Source organism: Gadus morhua, chromosome 17 (genome assembly GCF_902167405.1).
Source record: "Gadus morhua chromosome 17, gadMor3.0, whole genome shotgun sequence".
Classification (NCBI taxonomy): Eukaryota; Metazoa; Chordata; class Actinopteri; order Gadiformes; family Gadidae; genus Gadus; species Gadus morhua.
In genome coordinates this window covers 6,738,436-6,765,222 of record NC_044064.1, presented here as the reverse complement: position 1 = coordinate 6,765,222, position 26,787 = coordinate 6,738,436, and the positions used below count along the sequence as shown (strand labels likewise).

General features: G+C 44.9%; 2 protein-coding genes, 1 long non-coding RNA gene and 1 pseudogene across 12 annotated transcripts in view; 3 read left to right on the top strand and 1 right to left on the bottom strand.

Moving 5' to 3' along the window:
• The window catches only part of dlg4b (discs, large homolog 4b (Drosophila)), a 21,340-nt gene extending 17,034 nt beyond the window's left edge, over positions 1-4,306 (top strand). For all 7 annotated transcript variants that reach the window (XM_030339032.1, XM_030339031.1, XM_030339038.1 and 4 more), the window contains 5 exons: positions 285-386; positions 613-785; positions 1,607-1,719; positions 1,873-1,964; positions 2,938-4,306. In XM_030339032.1, coding sequence (XP_030194892.1) covers positions 285-386; positions 613-785; positions 1,607-1,719; positions 1,873-1,964; positions 2,938-3,044 — 587 coding nt within the window. In that variant the 3' untranslated portion in view covers positions 3,045-4,306. The remainder of the gene's footprint in view (positions 1-284; positions 387-612; positions 786-1,606; positions 1,720-1,872; positions 1,965-2,937) is intronic.
• ctc1 (CTS telomere maintenance complex component 1) lies at positions 3,247-17,883 on the bottom strand. Of its 3 annotated transcripts, XM_030339026.1 has the most exons (26): positions 17,147-17,883; positions 16,522-16,597; positions 16,303-16,387; positions 15,996-16,218; positions 15,605-15,816; positions 15,358-15,493; positions 14,802-15,239; positions 14,007-14,129; positions 13,144-13,367; positions 12,859-13,006; positions 11,670-11,923; positions 10,859-11,019; positions 10,648-10,762; positions 9,479-9,851; positions 9,129-9,218; positions 8,707-8,838; positions 8,563-8,609; positions 8,332-8,417; positions 7,917-8,070; positions 7,267-7,335; positions 6,592-6,748; positions 6,364-6,422; positions 5,848-6,004; positions 5,083-5,203; positions 4,745-4,872; positions 3,247-3,382 (listed from the first exon to the last, which is right to left on the bottom strand). In XM_030339026.1, exons 1-25 carry the CDS (start codon positions 17,186-17,188, stop codon positions 4,775-4,777), a joined length of 3,780 nt encoding a protein of 1,259 aa, XP_030194886.1. In that variant the 5' UTR covers positions 17,189-17,883; the 3' UTR covers positions 3,247-3,382; positions 4,745-4,774. The 3 variants fall into 3 exon arrangements, with proteins under 3 accessions (XP_030194886.1, XP_030194885.1, XP_030194888.1); XM_030339025.1 differs by lacking the exon at positions 3,247-3,382 and having other exon boundaries at positions 4,238-4,872; positions 17,147-17,882; XM_030339028.1 differs by lacking the exons at positions 3,247-3,382; positions 16,522-16,597 and having other exon boundaries at positions 4,238-4,872; positions 17,147-17,878.
• A 268-nt stretch (positions 17,884-18,151) lies between these two features.
• On the top strand, positions 18,152-23,167 carry LOC115529892 (high mobility group protein B2-like; annotated as a pseudogene). Its single transcript, XR_003973666.1, has 5 exons — positions 18,152-18,402; positions 20,532-20,689; positions 21,604-21,755; positions 21,934-22,108; positions 22,639-23,167. The product of XR_003973666.1 is annotated as a high mobility group protein B2-like (transcript).
• A 1,946-nt stretch (positions 23,168-25,113) lies between these two features.
• Positions 25,114-25,522, top strand: LOC115529893 (uncharacterized). The gene is made up of 2 exons (XR_003973667.1): positions 25,114-25,229; positions 25,314-25,522. It is a non-coding gene; the product is annotated as an uncharacterized LOC115529893 (long non-coding RNA).
• The last annotated feature ends 1,265 nt before the right edge of the window (positions 25,523-26,787 follow it).

Here is a 26,787-nt window from a genome sequence, read left to right as displayed (position 1 = left end):
TCTCTCTCTCTCTGTTAGTGGACTACGCTCGCCCGGTTGTCATCCTCTCTCTATATATAATAAACTCTCTCTCTCTCTGTTAGTGGACTACGCTCGCCCGGTCATCATCCTCTCTATATATAATAAACTCTCTCTCTCTCTCTCTGTTAGTGGACTACGCTTGCCCGGTTGTCATCCTCTCTATATATAATAAACTCTCTCTCTCTCTCTCTGTTAGTGGACTACGCTCGCCCGGTCATCATCCTCTCTCTATATAATAAACTCTCTCTCTCTCTCTGTGTTAGTGGACTACGCTCGCCCGGTCATCATCCTGGGGCCCACTAAGGACCGCCTGAACGACGATCTGCTCTCCGAGTTCCCAGACAAGTTTGGCTCGTGTGTTCCCCGTAAGTACAACTGGTTATACTAGTTATAAACTCGTTTTCCATTTTATACTAGGTGTACTGCTGGTTATAATAACTAATTGTTATACTGTTTATTAACTGCTTATGCTATAAACACTGGTTAAATTGTTAATACTGGTTGAATACGGCTAGAATATGGGTTATATACTGGTTTAAAAAGGTTATATAGTGGTATATAAATACTAACCCCCTCGTTCTCTGTGTCTAGATACGACTCGCCCCCAGAGGGAGTATGAGGTTGATGGGCGTGACTATCATTTTGTGTCGTCACGGGAACAGATGGAGAGAGACATCCAATCCCATTGCTTCATTGAGGCTGGACAATACAACAACCATCTGTATGGGACGTCCGTACAGAGTGTGAGACAGGTGGCTGAGCAGGTAAACATACACACACACAGACACACACGCACACACACCCACACCCACACACACACACACACACACACACCAACCCTGCCATCCACCCACCCACCCACCCGCCCACCCGTCCGCGCGCGCACACACACACACACACACACACACACACACACACACACACACACACACACACACACACACACACACAACCAAACTCACAAAGACAAACAAACAGCAGTGAAAATATTGCACTGGATATTTTTACAGCACGGAAAACACTGTAATGGGTGTGAAACATTAGGGTAAGCAATTTACTGGATGATACAGCAAGATAAACACTGCCTGTGTTACAGCAGGGTAAACACATCCAGTACAGGGTAAACACTGTACTGGATGTGTTACAGCAGGGTAAACACTGTGTACTGGATGTGTTACAGCAGGGTAAACACTGTGTACTGGATGTGTTACAGCAGGGTAACCACTGTACTGGATGTGTTACAGCAGGGTAAACACTGTACTGGATGTGTTACAACAAGGTAAACACTGTTCTGGCTGTGTTACAACAAGGTAAACACTGTACTGGATGTGTTACAGCAGGGTAAACACTGTTCTGGATGTGTTACAACAAGGTAAACACTGTACTGGCTGTGTTACAGCAGGGTAAACACTGTTCTGGATGTGTTACAACAAGGTAAACACTGTACTGGCTTTGTTACAGCAGGGTAAACACTGTTCTGGATGTGTTACAACAAGGTGAACACTGTACTGGCTTTGTTACAGCAGGGTAAACACTGTTCTGGATGTGTTACAACAAGGTAAACACTGTACTGGCTTTGTTACAGCAGGGTAAACACTGTGTACTGGACGTGTCGGCCAACGCTGTGAGGAGGCTCCAGGCTGCTAACCTCCACCCCATCGCCATCTTCATTCGACCGCGCTCGCTGCAGAACATCCTGTGAGTACTAACGACGACTTCACACTAGTATTATTACTACATACTACACATGTAGAAGAATGCAGTTCATTGGTCAGTGATGAGGACGAAGAGCCGCAGTGGTACTGAGTATCCATTAGTAACACTGCTGTGTCAATGTGTTCGTGTGTCCAGGGACTTGAACAAGCGTCTGTCGGAGGACCAGGCTGGGAAGGCTCTGGACCGCGCCATCACCCTGGAGCAGGACTTCATAGAGTGTTTCACAGGTACTATATACCATATGCATACTCTATATACTGTATAACTATATACTCTACATACTATCTTTATACTGTATATTATTTCTATATACTACCTTTTTACTATATCTTATATCTATATACCCTATTTACTCTATATGCTATCTATATACTCTACTTACTATCTTTAAACTGTATATTCTATCTATATACTCTATATACCATCTTCACTGTATATTCTGTCTATATTCTCTATTTACTCTATATGCTATCTATATACTCTATATACTATTTGTATACGCTATATACTATCTATATACACTATATACTGTATATATATACTTTGTATGCTATCTATATACTATCTATATGTACTATATACTGTATATATATACTTTGTATGCTATCTATATACTGTATATATATACTTTGTATGCTATCTTTATACTATCTATATACACTATATACTGTATATATATACTTTGTATGCTCTCTATCTGCTATCTATATACACTATATACTGTATATATATACTTTGTATGCTCTCTATCTGCTATCTATATACACTATATACTGTATATATATACTTTGTATGCTATCTTTATACTATCTATATACACTATATACTGTATATATATACTTTGTATGCTCTCTATCTGCTATCTATATACACTATATACTGTATATATATACTTTGTATGCTCTCTATCTGCTATCTATATACACTATATACTGTATATATATACTTTTAATGCTATCTATCTGCTATCTCTATGCTGTGTATCCTTTCTGTAAACCACATTCATACTGCATGCAGCAGTCGCTCTTGACTCTAGCCCCCTAGGTGGCGTTACTGGGCTGGAGTGTGTGTGGTGATGGCTGGCTCCAGAGACTCATCAACCTAACTCGGGCCATCCGTCAGACCCTCTCCACACAATGCTGTCAATATACCCTGTACTAGTACTGCAGTACTACGATGTCTTTGTGGCTTGTGTTGCAGCGATGGTGGAAGGCGGGAGTTTCCAGGACGTTTACGACCAGGTGACTGCGGTCATCCAGGAGCAGAGCGGCCCCTACATCTGGGTCCCCGCCAGAGAGAGCTTCTGATTGGTCCCTAAACCTGAGATCCCGCGAGAGAGACGTTCTGATTGGTCCCCACGTCTGGGTCCCCGCTAGAGACGTTCTGATTGGTCCCCACGTCTGGGTCCCCGCAAGAGCGAGCTTCTGATTGGTCCCTAAACCTGGGATCCCGCGAGAGAGACGTTCTGATTGGTCCCCACGTCTGGGTCCCCGCTAGAGAGACGTTGTGATTCGTTCCTACATCGGGGTCCCCTCTAGAGATGTTCTGATTGGTCCCCTGCTGGAGAGACGTTCTGATGGGTTGCTGCTTCCAAGTCACCATGGATACCATCTCAGCCGTCGCCCCTGGTGATGGCTGCCTCTCTCTGAAAGACACACCATGGAGCCTGTTAACGCTGAAACGATCCCCATGGAAATTATCACCATGAAACCTGCCGCTGCGGTGACATAGAGGAACTATTTTTGATATGACATCCATCAACCAACCCTTACCTCTTTATTATCTACCCGCACCAACTTATTATCTATCCTCTTTCTCTGACGGGAGGGAACGAGAGAGAGAGAGAGAGAGAGAGAGATAGAAAGAGAGAGGAACGATGGAGGGATGATGCAGAAGATTAGAGTCTTTGTATCTGGTGCTGTGATGGTCTAGAAGGCCACTGTGGTGATATCAATATAACACATATGCTATTGATTCATTTATTTATTGATTAGTCTATTTATTTTGGTCGATTGATCTTAGTCATTATACCCAGTGTGTATATATATTTAATATATGGGGCTTCTTCACCATCGTGGAGATAGGTGTTGACCAGGTGTACCTGCTAATCTACACGGTACAGGTGGTCAGGTACCTGGTGGACCAGCAGGTGAACAGGTCCACCTGCAAGTCCACCAAGAGTACCAGGTCTTTCACACTGGTCAGAAATGGGCTTTAGGGGTTAGGGGGTAAGGGTTAGATTGGGTTAGGAGGTTAGGGTTAGAGTGGGTTTTTCTTTAGAGTCGGGAAGGGGGTTAGTTTGTTAGGGCTAGAGTGGGTTGAGGGGGCTATGGTAAGGGTGTTTATCTAGTCCCTTCTAGTAGAGTTCTAGTTCAATATGTATCATATCCAAAAATGTATTATGCTGTTCTACACGAAACGCACACTCACACCCTTCTCTACAACACACACACCTTCCCCGGAACACCCTCTCACAACAAACACACACAGGTGTCTCTGATACTGATGTATAATATTTTTATTATTCAAATTCAATGAATGATCTGAATAAAATTAATTATAAAATGTTTAACAGAGTCTGTCTTTGTTAACCATAATGCAATTGTACAGCAATAACAGTATGATATATTAAATATTTGTATGTGAATCTCACTAGCATGATTTATTGTTGAGCTGAACAAGACATTATATAATTGTGTGTTTGTATGTCGTGTTTGTATGTCACTAGCAATAGATACGTGTATCACTAAATGTGTGTGTGTGTGTGTGTGTGTGTGTGTGTGTGTGTGTGTGTGTGTGTGTGGCATGACTTAATAGTGTACTGAACTTGACAGTGATTAGATAACTTTCTATATTTTTATTTACAATAAACAATGTAGACCATCAACAATTATTAGCAAGTATTATTATTATGACTTAAGCGGTAATCCCTGCTCTGCAAACATGGTTGTGGAAATGTTCATGTCCACTTAGGATTCATCCTTCCATTGTCTGTCTGTCTGCCTACCTGTCTGTCTGCCTTTATGCGGGTACAGGTCTAACTGTCTGCCTCTATGTGGGTACAGGTCAGTTGTAAAGGCAAGAGCATCCGGGTCATGAAGTCCGTCTCTCCTCGAGTGAACCTTCGGGCTTCACCTGAAACCGTTAGCAACACAGCGTTAGCAACACAATTTATACAGAGAGAGATATAGAGCTCACCGTGTGTGTGTGTGTGTGTGTGTGTGTGTGTGTGTGTGTGTGTGTGTGTGTGTGTGTGTGTGTGTGTGTGTGTGTGTGTGTGTGTGTGTGTGTGTGTGTGTGTGTGTGTGTGTGTGTGTGTGTGTGTGTGTGTGTGTGCACGCTCACCCTCTGCTTGCTGTGTGTGTGCGCGTGCCCGACAGGTGAGTGTGAGCGAGCGGCACACGGTGCTACTGCTACATAGGCTGCTCAGGTACTGGAGCAGGCAGTCAGAGTCCTCCTCACACACCTGAAACACACACACACACACACACACACACACACACACACACACACACACACACACACACACACACACACACACACACACACACACACACACACACACACACACACACACACACCCCTCATTAGACAGCTCATAGCACCTTTTAAGCAGAGCGTGCTACATTTACTTAAGAATAGCATGCTAAATGTAACCTCAACATAGCATGCTTAAAGGTATTAATGTACCACCAGGTGTGAGTGTGATTAGCCGTTACAAGACATTTTGAAAATCTGCCTCTTCAAGTGGGCGTATCCACCTATATGTGCCACCTATATGTCCATACGCTGTATGGATCAGCCTACCAGCCTACCAAGCGGACTAGTAGCAAACGGTGCTCATCTATCCGTCATACATCTAGGAGGACACGCCCACTTGCAATGGGCAGATTTTCAAAACGGCTTGTAAAGGCTAATCACACTCACACGTGGTGGTAAAATATGTCACCTTTAATGTTTTGTTAGTGTAGCATACTCAATGTTATTTACGCATAGCATGCTTAATTTTACTTGAGCACAGCATACTAAATGTACTTTTTGTGTAGCACGCTGAATGTCACATTGGCTTTGCGCGCTAAATGTTGTGTTACTGGTGTAGAGGACTCTCACCAGACCCCGCCCACGGGAGTAGACGCGGATACGCCCTCTGACCCGCAAGGCTCGCTGTAGCTCCTCCCACTGAGAATCAGCCAATCCCAATAGAAGACGAACTAGTGGACAGGAGAACCAGACTTGGGCCTCCCCTGTACCATCCTCCATAATGATCCTAAAAATATGCCCCAGAACAGAGAAGTACTTCAGAGTGTTCAGACCCTTCGCTCAAATATGAAACACATGGACGGACAGAAGGTGCAGTGGCCCTTCACTGTGTACTGGCTGTAGATGTGTTGGTTTCAAAAAGGTCTTCAAGCACATGCGACCACTTGGTCGGATCACTTGACATTCACGTATTATGTTCATGTTCTCCTTTCATTACCATGCAGAGAGACATACAGCTATTACACATCTATACAACTATTTATGTAACAATTCAGAGAACTTTAAACACACATCTATAGTTCTAGCCCTCTTTATATCTAAATCGATATGTAGGATAAATCACGCACGCAAACACAATCCTCTTACTTGGCTGTGGATTGGAAGACAGCTGTGGTGGAGTAACATTGAGGACTGGAACATCTGGACTAAGAGAGACAACATATATATATACAAATACATAAAGGTGTGTGTGTGTGTGTGTGTGTGTGTGTGTGTGTGTGTGTGTGTGTGTGTGTGTGTGTGTGTGTGTGTGTGTGTGTGTGTGTGTGTGTGTGTGTGTGTGCGCGTTATATAGTCTATATAGAATATCTCTACCTGTATGAACGTGCTGTCACAGAGAGAGCAGCTCCAGGTCAGCTGAAGGTAGAGCACACAGACCACATGACCTTTGACCTGACCCACAATGCACCTCTTCTCCCCGGGCTGCATCCAGTCCATCAGATGCACGAGTGGAGTGGAGGGCTGGGGAGGGCTGGAGGGACAAAAAGGGCAACCAGACGAGTGGAGTCACAGGTAAGCAGACAGGTAGACAGATGAGGAGACAGACGGGATGGGAGACGGGTAGAGAGAGGGAGACAGACAGATAGAGATAGGTAGACAGACAGGTAGACAGATGGGTAGATAGATGGGTCGGGGAGACAGGTAGCGAAAGATAGACAGACAGATAGAGAGATAGACAGAGAGGTAGACAGAGAGGTAGAAAGACAGGCAGATAACAGGGAGTCAGATACACAGACAGACCGGTAGACGCATTTATTTTGAGCGTGCAAACCATTCGCAGATTATCTTATTTGCATCAAGCTCCTTTTTTCAGAATGGCTGGAAAGTGGACAGATTCCGCAAGTTTTATAGCGGCTGGCATAAGGGTTGCATTGCCACCGTCTGCTGTACTTTCTCTTTGCCCATCTATTCTGGCTTTGCTATGCCGTGTGTGAAAGGGCAAAGGACCAAAGTATTCCAGGAACGGTGTGTGAAAGGGGTTTCAATTACCTAGAGTCTCCCAGCTGGCTGACAGTAACACAGCTCACAGGGAGAGAGTTACAGTAGACACCCCCTGATCTACAGAAACACACATTATACACACGTTATATAATGTATAGCACATACAATACATGGCACACACCCTGTTCTATAGAAACACACACTTTATACGGTGTGGCTTAGCTCAGGAGGTAGAGCAGTTGTCTTGTAGCTGAAAGGTTGCTAGTTCGATCCCCAGAGTGTTGATGTGTCCCTGAGTAAGACACTTAACCAATAACTGCTCCTGACGAACTGGCTGTCGCCTTGCATGGTCGACTCTGCCGTCGGTTTGTCAATGTGTGTATTAACCGATCTGCTAAATGCCCTAATGTAATTATACATGTTATACATAATATATATACATTACAGAACACCAACCCTGATCTACAGCAACACACATTAAAACACATGAGATTAAATGACATGAGAGAGATATGTACAGTATATACATATATATATATATATACCATATCTATCTATATTTATATCTCTATCATTCCATATTTATATCTATATTTATATCAGTCTCTATTTGTAGTGTGTATACATAAATAGATATTGGTGTGTGTGTGTCTGTCTATATATAAATAGATATGTGTGTGTGTGTGTGTTTGAAGGACCTCGACAGCCTCCGTTGGAAAGCTGACAGCAGCAGCGTGTTGCCAGGCAACAGGCCAGGTGGGTAAGGGGCGCGGCTTAGATCCAGATATACGTGAACACTCCTCCCACTCTGGTCACACATTGTGAGGCGAAGTTTAAGACCCTCCCCAACATCTGTAATGGTAGGGTAGGAAATACATAAACAGATACATAGGTCATATACTGATATAAAGGTTAAATGGATAGATAGGATGTATTCAATGAATAGGTTAGACAGATATACAGGTTTTCATCCAACCAGTGTGTGTGTGTGTGTGTGTGTGTGTGTGTGTGTGTGTGTGTGTGTGTGTGTGTGTGTGTGTGTGTGTGTGTGTGTGTGTGTGTGTGTGTGTGTGTGTGTGTGTGTGTGTGTGTGTGTGTGTGTGCGCGACTCACCCGAGTGTGCGTGACCAGTGTTGGTATTTTCTAGCAGACTAATCCTTTCGGACAACACACCCTGAAACCAAACCATCTCTGCTGAACTATACAAACACAAACAAACACATACACACACAAACACACCATATTATCTTCGATGACAAAAAAGACAGACAGACAGGCAGAGAGACAGACAAAGAAAATGTGAGACGGATAGACATAGAGGCACGTAGGCAGACAGACAGGTACCTGGAGTCCAGAAGTTCAGAGACAGACATCAGGTTGGGAGAGAGACACTAGAAAAACAGAGACAGAGAGAAAGAGAGAGAGATTAGATTAGATTAGAAATGTGTATGTGTGGTTCTGTGTGTGCGCAGATACGTGTGGGTTTACCTGGCTGTGGAGGAGATTGGGCAGGGCAAGTGTGTGGAACGTCCAATCGGAGCCCACCTGGAGGGCGGGGTCAGTGTGTAGTTCCACCTTGCTCTGCCAAGGAGCCACTTTACCACTCAGAAGGCTGGTATCCTGACAGAAAGACAACAATATCTGAATAAAATATCAACATATATATATACAGTAGATCTAGATCTGTAGATCTAACTATCTATCTATCAGTATATATTATATAATAGGCTATTAGGCTCAAATATTTCTGTGCTACTTCGACATGACCAAGCCAATCCCTGATGAAAGGCAAGGGCTCTAGAAATGACCCCTGAGGAACTCCAGACACCATCCCCCCCAGGTTACCTTGAGACATTTAGTTGGGTGGGAGGTGGTCCCTAGTGTGTGTGCGTGCGTGCGCGTGCGTGTACCTGTGTATTTGGAACAACGATCCGGTACAAACAGTTTGGCTGCAAGACAGGAAACCATCGCACGGCCCTCGACTGATACACAACCTGTACCTGCACACAACACACCAAAACATGTAACTACACAAAACACAAAACCACATGTTACTACACACAACACAGAATGGACCTACAGACAAAACAACATAACCTGTATCTACACACAACCCAAGAGGCAACTAGGCACACAACGCTACATGTCCCTATGGATACACAACACAACACGCAACTAGACACAAAACACTACATGTACCTACGGACAAACAACAAACATCTATTCTTATAATGGGATGTGTGGGGATGACATGCGTTACCTTGGTAACATGACTGTCCATTTCCGTGCCCGTGACCAGGCTATTTTTTGGGTCCTTCCCCCATTTCAGGGCTGGACCAATCAGCTCAGCTCTAACCTGGAAGCTGAGAGTAAGCCCAGCCTCCTCTCGCTCAGCACCCGTGTTCCTCCAGGACAAGCCCTCTTTTTGCTCCACCCTCATCACCACAGAGACGCATGGATGCTGACAGCTGCTAGGTAACCTCTCCTCCTCTTCTCCATCAAGCTTCACTCTCTTCTCCTCCCTCTCCTCCTCCTCCTCTCCTCTCTTAGCCCGCTCTGCTTGCAGGTGCGTTGCCATGGCAACCGAGGGGCTCAGGATGTGCACATCACTCGAACAGAACTGGAGATAGGATCTAACACACACACACACACACACACACACACACACACACACACACACACACACACACACACACACACACACACACACACACGCATTTACCTAAATTGTGTTGCCTATAGCGTGTTACCAAAAAGCATTTTACTTATAGTGTGTTGCCCCTAGTTTGTAACATTTAGTGTACTACCTATAGTGTCCTACCCCTAGTGGGTTACCTGAAGTGCGTTACCTGAAGTGTGTTACATTTAGTGTGCTATCTGTGGTGCGTTACCTGAAGTGTGTTACATTTAGTGTGCTATCTGTGGTGTGTTACCTGCAGTGTGTTAGGTATAATACGTTACCTGTAGCTTGTTACCTGTTGTGTATTTGAAGTAGGGCTGTGCGATTAATCGATTTCGACTTCGATTTTAGCGTCAAACGATCACAAAACGAATATAATCGAGTTTTCGTTTTTTTTTTTTCGTTTTTTTTTTTTTTATATTAAATGTTTCATAGAAAGTGCAGAACAGCTGGATACATATCTGTAAGTTAATGTAGATTTTTGACCATTTTGTGGATTTTTTTAAGGTGAAATTTCAAAGTACTCAGTTACTAAGTGCTTTTGGGAGAGACATGCTGAATAAATACATCATGTTTTCAAACTCAAAAATAATCGTTTGAATAATCGTGATTTAAATATTGACCGAAATAATCGTGATTATGATTTTTTCCATAATCGAGCAGCCCTAATTTGAGGTTGTTTGTTACCTGTAGCGTGTTACCTATAGCATTTTACCTTTGTGTGTAGTGTGTAACATGTAGCATATCACCTGTAGTGTTTGTGAGTGATATATCCATCTTGTTCCAGGTGTGTGTAGGAAGGGAAATCTGATTGAAGGAACTGCTCTGTAACCATGGTGACCCGCTTGACGCACACCAGACAACCTGAAACACACGTTAACCAATCAAAACGCATGCGTGTGTGTACGTGTGCTTGTGTGTGTGTGTGTGTACACGTTTGTGTGTGCGTTTGTGCGTTACCGATCCAGGCAGAGTTGAAGGCAGCCCTCTGCCGGTCCTCATGAGGTTCGGTGACGACACAGGCCACACGCCCTGACCCGTCTCTCAACTGGAGGGTGTGTGCTGCGTCCGTCTGGCCAGGGAGCTCCAGGACCCCCACCAACACCAGGGGGCGCTGTCCACTAAAAGTAAAGAGACAACCATGAACACATGCCAGCCTAGGTAGTCCCTAAATATAACAGTCTAGCCAGTCCCTGTCGTCCTTGTATCTAGCAGCCTAGCTAGTCCCAGTCTAGTCAGCCACTGTATCAAACATCCTAGCTTACAGCCTAGCTAGTCCCCATTGACCCTTTATCAAGCAGCCTAGCTAGCTCTTGAATATCACAGCCTAGCTAGCCGCCTAGCTAACCCTAACCAATATTCAAGATTCAAGTATTTATCACATGCGTAATTTGTGTAACAAAAAAGCTGAGAAATGGGGATTGCGACTGCAACTCCCAGCTGTGCAAAGCTTAATAATAATAAAAAGAGTAAGAAGAAAAAAATTAAATAAAAAGGGAAGGGGGTGGGGATTAAATAAAATAAAATAAAAAGTTTATGAAGACCGGGGAATAATGCGTTCATTGTCCGTATGGCTTGGGGGAAAAACCTCTTCTCAGTCTTTCTGCTCTGGCCTTTTGAGAACGAAGCAACTTTCCAGAGGGCAACCATTGAATCACTTTATGGCCAGGGTGATGACAGTCCTTTAAAAGTGTATTTGTCCGTGGCCTTGTCTGGTCCTGGTGTGGTGTGGTTTGGTCAGCCCCTTGTCTAGTTCTGGTTGTACTCTTACCGAGTGTGTCCTGGACCGGACTGGTCCTTCTGTGGACCGGCCTGTTCCTGTTGGGGTGTAGGCGGTCTGGTTCGGGTCCCGGGGCGGGCGCTGTGGGACCAGGCCAGCCGCTGATTGAGCTGAGCCTTGCTGAGGCTGGCCCCACCGGGGTGCAGCAGAGAGCGAAGAGATGCTCCGGACCCACACTGGGACTCCAACGCACTCAGACACTCCCTCACGCACACGTACTCACACACCAGGGGGTCCGCTGTGTACTGCCCATGGATGAAAGCAGAGTGAGGAGCAGATATTAGGTATGGCTTAAATGCCCCGGTAGGCTTAGCACTCATTAAAATGCTGCATTGGTCTTCGACTGCCGCAGTGTGCACAGGGTGTTCAGCCAAGCTCGTTAACTCCATGTAGACAAAAAAATATGACCGTGGCACATTTTTGAATCATCATTCATTTGCATAAAGATTCTGAATACGGATTGATTTATCATTAAATAACGCTGGTTATTCGATTATTGAATATTCTGCACTGGGTCCATTTTGATTTTTTAGTTTTGGCCTATCACCCCCGCTCCCTTTTTGGTACCTGCAGGCCTCCGTACACTTGTGGGACTGCTGGGACATTTGGTTGGCTTCAGCCCAGACCACATTGTTTTTTTCTGTTATTTGTTTTGGAATGCGGTCAGAGCTGGCCAGAAACGCCTTGCGTCGTCAGTTTTTCAGCGTTAGTGGCGTTCATTGGAGCGTTTACATCTTTTCATGCGAACGTTAAGCAAGCCATAACCTTATGTCTTTATTTTTGCTCAGTTTGAGTGGTTTGGATGCATCTAGACTACTTCAGTTTGGCTTTTCGTTTGCTTGGGTCTGAGTTGAGCTGAGGTTAGCTATCAGATTTGGTTGCACAACACACTCAAATTATCTTCCATCTGCTGATATTACCTAGCCTGGACTTGGGATTCATATCGAGAGATTTAATAACTGAACCATGAGTAGCCCCACCGCACCAATTCTCATTTGGAGCATCGTAATCAACCATTAACACTCTGAAGCTCACTATGGGTCTTGAAATGTGCGCTTCGCACAAATACATCCACTACCCAACTAGTCAATCATGGCCTTAGGATAATATAGTACTTTATTTATCCCAGATTCCAGATCCAGGAAAGGTGTGTTACCTGAGAGGGGGACAGGGGTGTTACCTGAGAGAGAGGACAGGTGTGGGGGTCTTCCAGTATTTCTGTATAAATGTCTCTTCTTCTTCCTCCTTCGGTTCTTTTAAACAGAAGCTGCAGAATCCTCCAGGCAACAGCACACACCGTGTTTGCTTTCAGCCACCTGGGAACCAGGCTGCACACACACACACACACACACACACACACACACACACACACACACACACACACACACACACACACACACACACACTATTACGATCACTTTTAATTCCGCACAACAGAAACAACAAAAAGCCTGACAAAACACACCTGCATCTGAGTTGTTTTGTTACATGACTGATCCAGAGGTACTGGGACACGCCCACATCCTGTTTGAGTAGTAACCGTGGTAACGACAAGGGTCCAGGTGAGCCGGGTTCAGGGGTAGCCAGCGGGCTAAAGGTTGTGACCCTCAGGGTGGAGCGCAGACACACGCAAAGCATGCTGGGAGGAAGGTCCGGACACGACTGGTAGAGGAAGTGGACACCATGGATCTGAAAGCACATGACACCTTTACCTGTCTGTCTCTCTACCTGTCTGTGTATCTTACGCTTTGGAGCTTAAACCACATGACACCTTTACCTGTCTGTCTCTCTACCTGTCTGTGTATCTTACGCTTTGGAGCTGAAACCACATGACACCTTTACCTGTCTGTCTCTCTACCTGTCTGTCTATCTTATGCTTTGGATCTGAAACCACGTGCCTGTCTCACTAATGCTATATATCTGTACGACACCTCTCCACCTGTCAACTACACAGCAGCCTTACCTGTCTTTCTCTCAACACATTGAATATCTGTCTGTCTATCGATTTTCATGACAGTTTTTCTGAGAAGACAGAATGTTGGAGGGAGGCAAGAGGAGGCAGAATAATGGAGGGACGAGAGAGAATAATGGAGGGATGACAGAGGAGAGACAAAAGGATGGAGGGATGAAGGAGGAGACAAAAGGATGCAGGGATGATGGAGAGACAAAAGGATGGAGGGATAGAGGAGACGAAATGTTGGAGGGAGAATAGGAGAGACAGGATGATTGAGGGATGGTAGAGGAGAGACAAAATGATGGAGGGATGATAGAGGGGAGACAGAATGATTGAGGGATGGTAGAGGAGAGACAAAATGATAGAGGGGTGACCTGTAAATGATCTCCCGTCCGGAGGCCCCTCCTCCGAGGTGGTTGATGGGCCAGACACAGGCCCACTTCCCCATCAATCATGTATAGTCCCGCCTCCTCACTCAGCACCTCAGTGACCACACCCTGTCGGAGAAGAAGGGCGGAATTACCGTATATATATATACACACGGACATAAATAAAAAAAGCTGGGGATTTAGAGCAGTTTGTCTGTTGCTGTTCGATCCTCTGCCCCTCCTAGTGTGGAAGTGTCCCTGACCAAGGAATCTAACCCTAAACCCTATGAGGTGGGTTGGTGATTACTGTCGCTATCTCCTAGCCAGGATGGCTGGAATGCAGAGGTTGAGTTTCCCTATTGGTCAATAAGTATATCAAAATGTAAATCAAAGTCGCACTAATAAATGAAATTAAGCTCTGCATGGATTCAGGCGACCTTCATGCTCTGTCCGCACACATTATTGAAAAAATATGATGACTCGGTGAACGCACAAGAAGATGATACACAGTATGTGCTATTAAAAGGATCCTTTCAGCCTTCTTGGCATGGCCAACGAGGAAACCACATTTTTTCTGAGGGGGGAGAGAGTACATTTCATGAAGTGAGGCGGCCATAAGGCAGGTGTGCACAGCCGTAATAGTGTCACCAAAGGACAGACGGCGGACGGCTGTGAATGTAGGAATGAATGTATGAATGTGTATGACTGTATGTTTGAATGTGAGATGCGGCACACTTATTGTAAAGCACTGGCAGCAAGTCAGCAAAGAGCCCTGTACATGATGTTGTTTTTGTGTTTTACCTGGTAACTGATGACTTTGGAGCGCTTCATCCTGACACCTGATTGGATGATCACGTTCGGCTCCACCTTCTGCTCTGTTGCTTCTAAAGGTTGCGTGGATGTTTCTGTGTTTTGTTGCTGTGCTGTGTGTGTTTGAAGTGAGATTGTTTGCGTGTCGGTGTGTTGTTCGGGAGTTTGTGCCTGAGGTGAGAGTGTGTGTGTTTCTGTGTCTTGCGTGTTTGTGTTTGTGGCGTGTGTGTGAGGAGAGAGTGTGTTGGGGGTGTGTGTGGTGTGAGTGTTAGGGGAGTGTGCATGTGGCAGGATGTGTAGTTTGGACTTGCTGGTCGCACAGAGGAGTCGGTTTCCCTTCCAGCCACGCACCACACACACACGCAATACTGTCACATACACACACTGATCCACAAACACACATTGACTCCACCACAAACAGCTGGTTTCCTAAGGGGAGGGGGCAGGAATTGAGAGAGAGAGAGAATGAGAGATCATCAGATAAAAATACAATTGACAGTCTGCAACATAAATTGTGTTTCCATGAAATAAAATGATAAAGTCTCACCTGGACCAGGACAGGCAGGGTCTGGGAGTTTTGGGGGTCCTTGAGGATGAGGATGAAGAAGGTGCTATCAGAGACCTCCAGCACAGGACTGACTGAACACACCACCCCACACAGCTGCACACGCACACCCTGACACCTACAGACACACACACACACACGCGTGCACAGGAATAGAGAAAAAGAGTTGTCATCATAATCAGAGAAATTATTCAAATACTCTACACACATTCACAAACACCCACACTACCTTGTAAGGAGTCGTGCAGCGGCCTCTTTGACCCCATCGGCTCTGCTAAGCTCCGCCCCGCCAGGATGAACCGCCAATCCCTGGCAAGGACTCAGCAGTACTGGAGAGCCAATTAGCTCCACCAGCCCCATGTGAGGTGCATTGTGGGGGATGTAGTTCCAATGAGGAAGAAACACAGGTTGGCCCAACCACTGAGGAGATGGAGATACACACTGTGGACGACACAACTGTACATTACCACGAGGACACAACCACGTGTTACCATGGCGACACAACCACACGTCACCTTGGAGAAACAAACACACGTTACCACGACGACTCATCCACGCGTTTCCATGGAGACGCTACCACACATTACTGGAGACACAATGCACACATTGTGGGTGCTAACCTCGCATGTCACATCCCCGCTTGCGTCGGTCAGCCTCAGCTCTCCGGCCCGCCCCGCTCTCAGGTAGCCAATCAGAAGCAGGTGAACCCGAGGTAAGGCCTTGTGGTGGGCCTGCTCTGACTCCGCCTCCTTCACCCAGGCTTTGTGCTGATTGGTGCTCCAGGACAAATTGCTCACACAAGCAACCTTTTGCCTGGCCACCAGCTCAGAGACAGACAGCAGCCTAGCAACGAGAGGACAGTCTTACAACTGCAGCTTGTGTACGTATCTGCCCGTGTGCGAGTGAGTGTGTGAGTGCGGTCGCTACCTGTAGCTGAGAGGCAGTGTACAGGTGTTGTGTATCTCTTCTATTTTCCTCAGCAGACTCACACTGAGGTCAAGGGCAGCTTCCTCTGAACACACACATACATGATACACAATGTATATAAAACAATATAACAGTACTCTGTAGTGTCATCTCACACATAAACAAAACAGATCACTTTCATAGCGTATATCTCCTTTAAATAGTGGCCGTGGTCCGCACCTGTCAAAGAGGTGTCGGGCGCGGAGCCTAGCTGATGCTTCACAAACCCAAATACCTCCTTGAGCCACGACCTCTCCTGCAGATAAAAATGTTATTAATACCGTTATGTGTATTATTATTTTATTATTAGAACTTGAAGGATTATAACGTTTATAGTGTTGTTTTGTATTATTATTATTTGTATGATTATTGCTATTATAATTATACTATTATTACTATATTATTAAGATTACTATTTATTTATTACTATTATTATCTTCCATAATTTCTCTTGTATATATAGTACAATACGATGAAACGAAGAATAAAATGATCAAATATAATGATGGTTTTACTTTTAAGAAGTGTGGGCAGTCGAGTGTAAATACTCAACATAATATAATGCTGCCACCTGTAATGACTTTCTATCGAGACTATGGAGCAAGATGCAGTCAATCTATTCCAAATATAACTACAGTATAGAGCTATATGCCTCAGTCTAGCTATATAGAGCTTCACTAAATAGAGCTGGACGAGTCAGGTGCCTATCTATGTAGATCTAGACTATATAGAGCTAGATGCTTCAGTTGTAGTTTAGCTTAAACGAGAGCAGAAGCCTGACGAGACACACAACGAAGACACTGACCGCATCACTCCTGCCGGGAAACCGATCTAGAAACTCCTCCATTCCTTCCACGACTCAGAACAGTCCGATACCGACACTACGGCTCTTCGTCCTCCGGCACCGACAGCATGCCTCCCAGTCCTCCGGTACCGACACCACGACTCCCAGTCCTCCGGTACCGACACCACCGGCTCACAGTCGTCCGATACCTTGACCACGGTGCTAATGCTCCAGTACCGTCACCACGGCTGTTATCCTCCAGTACCGACACCACCGCTTCAAGTCCTTCGGTACCGACACCACCGCTTCAAGTCCTTCGGTAACTAACTTCAAAGTTTCAAACCTGTCGCTTCCCGCAAAACACTTCCTCACAACGATGTGCAGAAAGGGTCAAAACTCCTCAGCTTTTGGAATCGCCCCACAAATTAAACAAACTATGAACTGCTTTCGGTTACAATATTTAGTATGCAGGGTTTATATTTTGTAAACCGGCTTTCTGTGAACTCTAAAGCTGAATCTTACATTGTCGATCTTAGTATGTGAGAAATGATTATGTTATATATTATATGAAAGGTTGTATTATATTGTAGTAAACCGATAATGTTAGGTTGCATGAGTTATTGTTTAAAGATGCTGTTTGTGAATGTAGCCCTTTCTGCTGTACAGCTTGGGATGTTGGCTGGTTGCAATGGGTTACTGTATATCAGGGTTGTCGTGGGATTACTGGGTTACCTATCGGTTAAGTTTTTTTTTTATTATTTCCGTGGTGGACCCTCGTTGTTTGGCTAGGATTATATTGATATTATAATATTTTTCAGCCATTTGAAAAAGTTGACTGGCAGTATTTGCAACCAATCTGACTTGTTTACACAAATAACCCCTTCCCTTTTTGTCACCGAGTCCCGCCCCCCCATGGAGAGAACCAACGGGGGCGTGTCTGATGGGCGGGGCAGCACATGGACTTGACCTGCACGCCTTCTAGCCAACTGGAAACTTGTATTTAAATGGCCCCGCTTCTCTATGCAGACATAACCACGCCCACTGAATGGGTGATGTCGGGAGGGGGCGTGCCCATGGGCGGGGCTATATTGGAAACCGTAGGTTTCAAACGGGATTGAGACACGCCCAATCGGCCACGCCCACTGAATGGTCTCGGTCGAGGTGGGCGTGCCTGTGGGGCGTGGTCTCGGCTCCAGCTCAACCCAGTTTCAAAGCAACGGTCTCCAGTCCGCAGCCGCCGGAACCCGAACAACAACACAACGTGACCCCAACACACAGTAAGTACATGAATACTAATGCATAATATCACTAATACTATTCACTATTGGATCTTATTAATGTCTCTCTTAAATTATTCTCATCCAATTATAAGCCTTATTTCAACTGTCCCTTGTTTTATTGATTAAATGCCATTCTGGAGAGTAACGTTAGTGATGTTTTTCTCTGCAGTTATAACATTAATTCATTTGGGGAAGTTTTATACAACATGCTTCTTCAATCACGCAACGGCCATTTAAGAGTAGTCCCAAGCCACAGGCACAATGTCAACTCAGATATTAGATGGAGCCGTCCGCTATGAGCCACAGAGAATAGACTTGACAAACGCTATGAATCCAGAAAATAGATGGACCCATCAGCGTTGAGCTCCAGCGAATAGACTAAACAACCCGCGATGGATCCATAGAATAGACGGAGCCCTCCGGTGTAAATGCGCATCGTTATCAATGACGAGGTTTCCATTGCAAATGTGTGCCGCTCGGGCATTGGGTGACCGAAATTACCTTTAACAGTTCGGAAAATAGTCTGAATGTATTATGAAGCACATTGGTAGTAAAGTCTGTAATATACTGTTAAGCATGCAATATAGTGTAGTAGTAAATGTGCTAGTTAGCAGGGTGCTAGCGGAGGGGGATGGGACAGCTAGCACTGCATAGGGCGGGAAGCAAATGGTGGCCCATTGTTCTGCTGGGGTTAGCATGTTAGCATTGCTAGGCTAACTGCAGCATCGATGGTGAATGGAGTTTACAGTCCTGTCTACTGGGTTAGCATAGCTAGGCTAACTGCACCAATAGATGTCAATAGAAATCTCGGCTAACGTTAGTTTCCAGTCTCTGGCCGCAGACCACAGTTCATAGCCGGCTGAACGGAGCCGGGTAGAGGCTCCAGCCGGAGGGTTAGAGAAGGCTTTCTGCCCGGGATGTGGAGCACATACACGGCCCTGCTCGGAAAGAAAATGGATTCCTCGTTTTCTTTGTTATTCGTTAATCTGCCACCATCACCATCCATCCACTTTTTAACACTTTAATAAGTTTTCACGTTAGGATGTCAACATGTGTATACTATGTCTTTATATTTAATATGGACATTCTCTTTTTTTTTTTGACACGTTAAGTCCTCAACCTGTACGTTGTATGTGTTTTATTATTTAAAATGATTTTTTCGCAAGATAAGCGATTTTGTATTATATGATCCATCCTAAATATGTTGCAGTTGTTGCAAACTATTGCATGCCTTTAAACATGCAAAACTGTTAAACCATAATTAATGTTAATAGAGTGTTTATAATAACACCTTATCCGTAAACCTTTTCAGTCTCAATATTAGGATTGCAACATTTTCATAGTGGATTTCTGTTACCAAAATTAATCGATGCATAATTTAATCGTACATAAGATATACGTATATAATAGCAAATGCCCAACAAATGTCCAAGGTTAAGTCTTAAATGTGCTCTCTTCCTTTATTTTACGTTCCTCCTTGTAGGACTTTAAAGCTGTAGGCTCCTATTTAGCAGGTAGGCCTATAATGCTGTAGGCTCCTTTTTAGCAGGTAGGACTATAATGCTCTAGGCTCCTATTTAGCATGTAAAACGATAATGCTGTAGGCTCCTATTTAGCAGGTAGGACTATAATTAGTATAGGCGCCTATGTAGCAGGTAGGACTATATATAATGCTGTAGGCTGCTGTGTAGCAGGTAGAATTATAATGCATTAGGCTTCAATATAGAATTTAGGACATAATTAAGAAGGCTCAGGGTCTTCTCTGCCATTGAGCCAAATCATGTTGCATTTATGCACCTGTGGGTGGAGCTAAGCTATATGTGATTGAAAGGAAAGATGTATTCCCAAAACCAATCACCAAAGAGATGCCCTAATTGGTCTGACATTTTGGTGGGAGGGGACTACTAACAAAATGGTCTCATACAGCAAATTCAGCTAGAAACAGATATTCTTGCATTTCATGCAAGAATGTGACTTTTTCGGTGTTCTGCTTAACTGAATTGAGCTGCCTTTTTTCCATGACCCGGTCTCCACAGAGACTGGGTTAGGGAGACGTGGTCCCACAGTGGCCGGGTTAGGAGACCGGTAGCAGGAAGGACTAACATAGTATGCTCCTGTGTTTGCAGGTAGGAAGATGATGCGCAAGGACCACAACAAGCCTAAGGGCAAAACGTCTGCGTACGCGTTCTTCGTCCAGACGTGCCGAGAGGAGCACCGGAAGAAGAACCCTGAGCAGTCTGTCAACTTCGCAGAGTTCTCCAAGAAGTGCTCAGAGCGCTGGAAGGTGAGACACGCTGCTGACAGAGAGAGTGACAGGTTCATCAGTGCGACAGAGACACACGGGTTCACCAGCGAGAGACGGATTCGCCAGAAAGAGAGAGGTTTACCAGAGATGGAGACAGGCTGCTGAGAGAGACAACGGTTCAACAAGGACAGAGACAGGTTCACCAGTGAGAGACACAGGTTAATGAGGGAGACAGACTCGCCAGAGAGAGAAACAGGTTCTAAAGCACCCCCTTTTATCATTGAAGCAGCAGGGCTGACTATTAGCTTTTTTTTTTCCTACTGGAAATGTCATTTCCACATTTAAAAATGTTAATTTCAGACCTTGTAGATCCAACACCATTTTGACATGGAAAAAACTGAATCGCTGATATCTTCAAATAAATATCCTCAAACATCAGTAATTCCTTTTTCACTATTAAGTGTAATGATTTCAGTCTACTACAGAGGATTTAATTTCCACATGTTGACATATCAGTAAACCATATAGGATTTGTGGACGAGTAAAACAAAGCCATCGATCGCCTTCTTGATGCGTCTACCTCATTTAAATCCAACACACGCTTGACCTAATGCTTCTTCAAAACGTACGCAATGTCCCATTGGCAAAGTTGGCGCCATAAAAATGTCACCCAAATAACCATATTCATTTTGGATGCGTACGTTTGTCATTGAAAATATCTCCAATGATATTTTAACAAGGGAAAAACCTTTTTGATAACTAAAATTAAATTTACCTTAATTTCATTATTAATTAATTATAGAAGTGGTAAGGTTAGTAATATGTAGTGTTAAGGATATTTAGTGTTAGGGGTAGTGTAAGTGATAGTGATATTTACTGATATGTAGTGGTAAGGCTAATATGAACTACTACAACTACACACAGTGTAACACGGTTTTGTTGATCTCCACCAGGGTCTGACTCCCAGCGATAAGAAGTGCTTTGAAGACATGGCGAAGGCCGACAAGGTCCGCTACAACCGCGAGATGAAGGACTACGTCCCACCAAAGGGCTTCGGGAAGAGGGGGCGCAAGAGGAAAGACCCAAATGCGCCCAAACGACCACCGTAAGAAACCCCTATATCTTCTCCTATACTTTATTCCTTTTTCACTTTATAGAGAATGAGGGAACAAGAATAGCACAAACTAGATTTTAAATCACTTCACTATAGAACTGCATTACCCAGAAACCCCTTCTCCCTCTAGACCTATAACCTAATGTTTCTTCTCTGTGTGTGTTTGCAGGTCGGCGTTCTTTGTGTTCTGCGGTGAGTACCGGCCCAGTGTCAAGCAGCAGTACCCTGGCCTGTCTATAGGAGACTGTGCCAAGAGGCTGGGAGAGATGTGGAGCAAACTGACCCAGACTGACAAACTGCCCTACGAGGAGAAGGCCCAGAAACTCCGAGAGAAATACGACCGGGTAAATACACAATACATACCTTTTTAGTAGATATATATTTAGTCTGTCAAACCGATGGATAGATAGAGCTCTGCTATATGCAATGTTGGCGGCATCGTGTTACAAACTAACGCGTTAACGAGTATTCGGATCTCTTATTGTTTTTTAACTAGGGGCGTAACGTGTTTCGAGACCGCTCGTCATACAGTAGGTTCCAACAACGGGACAGCCCGGAATGGTTTATTCCTTACTGAGTGTAGTGATCCACCAATATATCGGCCGGCCAATATATATATATTTTTTCCCCCCCCCGGCTTGATTTACAGACAGACAGTTCAATAAATGTTCCATTTTTAAATTGAGACTTGTAACATTTGTCATCATCGTTGTGTCATTATTATGATGTAAATCGTGGGAGACAAAATCTGCTCCAAATATCGTCAGCCTGTATCGGTCATCGGCTAAGGCTGATCGGTATCGGCATCGACCATAAAAAAAAAAAATCCATATCGGTCGTTCCCTAACTTGGTATACGTGATGTGTGTGTCCAGGACATGGTGGCGTACCGTGGAGGTGGAACCTTCGTCCGTGCCCCGGGAGGGGCCTCAGCGGCCCAGGGCGGAGGAGGAGGTGGAGGAGGAGGAGGAGGAGGAGGCGGAGATGAGGAGGATGACGACGGAGAGGATGAAGACGATGATGATGATGATGATGAGTAGGGTCACAGCGGGAGGCGGAGAGAGAGAGAGAGAAAGGGAGAGTGTGTAAGCGTGTGCGCACATGTACAAAAGTGAGTTATGTTTGTGATGCATATTGGTGTGTGTGTGAGTGTGTGTGTGTGTGGTTGTGTGAGTGTGTGTGTGTGTGTGTAGGAGTCGTCAGCTATGTTAAAGTGACCAATAAAACCAGAGTTAGTAGTCACACCTCCGGCCCCTTACCTAAACGTGTTACCATGGAAACCCAGCCCTGCCCCACTGAGCTCTGATTGGTGGATCTGTAGCCAATCAGAAGAGAGCCTCAGTGAGTTTTTATTCTGTTCCGTTGTCACTGTAGAAACTTTTATAATAAAACACAAACAAAACATCTGAGTCTGTCTTCATTGCACAGGATATGATGTCATCAAAAGCCTGTGAAATTAGAGTGTGATGTCATCACAGCTTTGTGACGTCATTACTGCATTATGGCGTTGCAAATGGTGTGGTTATTTCAGCCTTGTGATGTCATTGTACAACCAGAATTCTATATAAGATATAACAAACTATAATGGGGAATATTATATAAGATATACATACATATATATATTACAGAATGGATTATATAAAAGGGGTACTATGTCAAACGTTTGGATGTTGTGAAGAATATTATGTAAGATATATATATTATAGGGTGATATATATATATATGAATATTTATATCCTTGTAGTGGGTCAAAAATATCGAAACAAAGCCGCTAGAAATTCTGAATTTCTGCTATTTTGTATACTGCACACATTCGATGAAATGGAACAAACAAGTAATGTCCTGTTGCGTGGGACAACCATTTTCAGAGTTTCACAAAGCTTCGTTACGAAGCGATTCACTAAATCCCCAGTTCGTTTCTGAAGGGATGAGAACGATGGGGGCAAAATTTTCCGGAATAGCATCCATCAAACGGCAGGCGTCAATTGCTTAGACGTCCCTTTATCACCCATCTCATCAACACTTCAGACAACTGGTTGTTTTCCCAAACACTGTTGGAGCAGCGAGAGTGAACCCTCTTAAAGGGACCCACACTCAAACGTGTTGATGTCAACGTCTACCATTGATGTCCATACCAACTGAGTGTGCGGTCTTTACACAACCCACTGCACATCTCGACGCGAACAACCTTTTGGACCCTCACCGTCAACGGAGACTGCCCTTTTTGCCACTGCAGAGAAACTTCACACTGCGAGAACAGCCCCCCTCCTGTGGGGTCATTCTGCTGGACCATTAAGCAGTTTTCCGACAGTGAACCCCCAGATCCTTCTCTCCATCCTCCGAGAACTGGGAGTCTCAAGGCTGCACTCTCCCTGTTCACATCCTACCTCAAGGATCGCACTGACAGGGTTATTTAATGCAATGTAATCATTTCATTACATTGGTTATTAACATAGGTATTTAAGAGAATACAGAGAAAACATTTTATTCTTACAGTAAAAAATACAGCCGTGGCAGTAGAGATAATCAAGAATCACCAATCACAGAGGGTCCGTGTGACACCTGCAGTCACTATGACGACCAAAACTATCAGACGAGTTAAATAGGTTGTCCTGGCAACAGCACGTAAGAGAAATATGAACTTTGACCTGAGCAGGTCCTCGTGGCATCCTTCCTGGTGTGCTTCCTAGGTATGGCGCTTCCTTTGTAGGGAGGATGCTTCTTCCTAAGTGGTTAGGGTGCTTCCATGGTTGGCTCTTCCAAGGTGGGTAGGTTGCTCCCTAAGGTGGGTAGAATGCTTCCTCGGTAGTCTACATCCTCCTAGGTAGATTCAACAGCTTTTTCGATTCCTGGTCTGAATTAGAAACAGCGATGTAACTAATGTGAATGGAGAGGGATATCTCAGCCAGAAATGGCCGACAGCTAATCAATGAGAAAGGTTGTAGGAGAAGATATCAGATGGGGGCCTTGGAGTTTGTCTAGTGTGCAGAATGGAGAAGCTTTTCAAAGGTGCTTGCTTCAGATTGTCAACACTTCCCTGATCAGAGGACACAGCGGGTGTGCTACAGTTCCTCTGGTTAAACACAGTTCACGCGCCGGTTAAAAAACACACCAGGTGTTGCTACAGTTCACCTGCTGGATAACAAACACAGTAGGTGTTCACGCTAGAGTTAAATTGCTGGTCGGGTTTAGGCGGCAATCTTACTGATTGTCAATTTAGATTCAACCAATCAGTTGTTTGATCTGGGATAAAGTGGAGGGGCTATGTCTTTGGGAGGGGCTACAACTGTCTGTTAAAAGACGGCTGTAGTCAAAAGAGCTGTCTAAGAGCAGCTAGTGTCTATTGCTGACCCTCACCCTTGCGCGGGTGTGAACTGCTGTGCAACTACCGATGCTCCGATCAGATACACACACAAGGATGTGCGTGATAGACAGCAGCCAGTGTATGTGAGTCCCCATGATAAAGGTAGTCTCTATTGGTCCCCACGGTGCAGTTTGTCACTAGTGATCCCCACGATGCAGCTAGTGTATGTTAGTCCCCATGATAAAGGTAGTCTCTATTGGTCCCCACGGTGCAGTTTGTCACTAGTGATCCCCACGATGCAGCTAGTGTATGTTAGTCCCCATGATAAAGGTAGTCTCTATTGGTCCCCACGGTGCAGTTTGTCACTAGTGGTCCCCACGATGCAGCTAGTGTATGTTAGTCCCCATGATAAAGGTAGTCTCTATTGGTCCCCACGGTGCAGTTTGTCACTAGTGGTCCCCACGATGCAGCTAGTGTATGTTAGTCCCCATGATAAAGGTAGTCTCTATTGGTCCCCAAGGTGCAGTTTGTCACTAGTGGTCCCCATGATGCAGCTAGTGTATGTTAGTCCCCATGATAAAGGTAGTCTCTATTGGTCCCCACGGTGCAGTTTGTCACTAGTGGTCCCCACGATGCAGCTAGTGTATGTTAGTCCCCATGATAAAGGTAGTCTCTATTGGTCCCCAGGGTGCAGTTTGTCACTACTGGTCCCCACGATGCAGCTAGTGTATGTTACTTCCCATGATGAAGGTGGTATTTATTGGTCCTCACGGTGCAGGTTTTCACTAGGCGTCCCTACGGTGCAGCTAGTGTTTTAAAGTCTCCATGTGGCTGGTAGTCTATACTGGTCCCCAGAGTACAGCTCAGGTATTAGTGCACAGACAGCAGCAGGTTAAGTTGCATATTTCATTAACTTTATAATCAATCTGAATATATTTAAAGAGCCAGAGAAGCACGGTTTCAGAAGGCCTCCGAACACTATTTGATTAACCTGATTATCAACTCGACTATCCACCCACACCGTAGCCTTATACTTTGTGTGTCCGGGAAGCCTAACCCTCGGACGCTGGTATTGAATAAACCGCTGCCCAGACGGAGCTCCACACATCGCCGGGGCCCTTGGTCGTGACGTCTGAGGGCCTCAGAAAAGGCCCTCAGACTTCAGGGAAAGGACGCCACCTTCGACGCAGCAGAGTGGAACGTGGACGATCATATAAGAAAATTGACAACACTTAAAACATTGTTTTTCTGTTTCCTTTGGGTTCACTGGCTCTTTAAAGTGATGGTCAGCAGAAATCAATAGTTTACTTATTTGTATGCAACTAAGGGTCATCAAGGTGTGCATAAAGGATTATACAGCCTGAAACACTTTGACATCGTTATAAAACCTCTATTGCTGATGTACAAAGCGCCCCAGGTCCAATTTGACCTTTTTGTGCAGAAATTCCCTCTCATAGTTTACGTTGCTATGACATCCTCCACAAACTTGCCACCATCACAATCCTCCAACAACTAGTGCATTCAAATGTGTGTTTGTGTGCGTGTGTGTGTGTGTGTGTCTGTCTGTCTGTCTGTCTGTCTGTCTGTCTGTCTGTCTGTCTGTCTGTCTGTCTGTCTGTCTGTCTGTCTGTCTGTCTGTCTGTCTGTCTGTCTGTCTGTCTGTCTGTCTGTCTGTCTGTCTGTCTGTCTGTCTGTCTGTCTGTCTGTCTGTCTGTCTGTC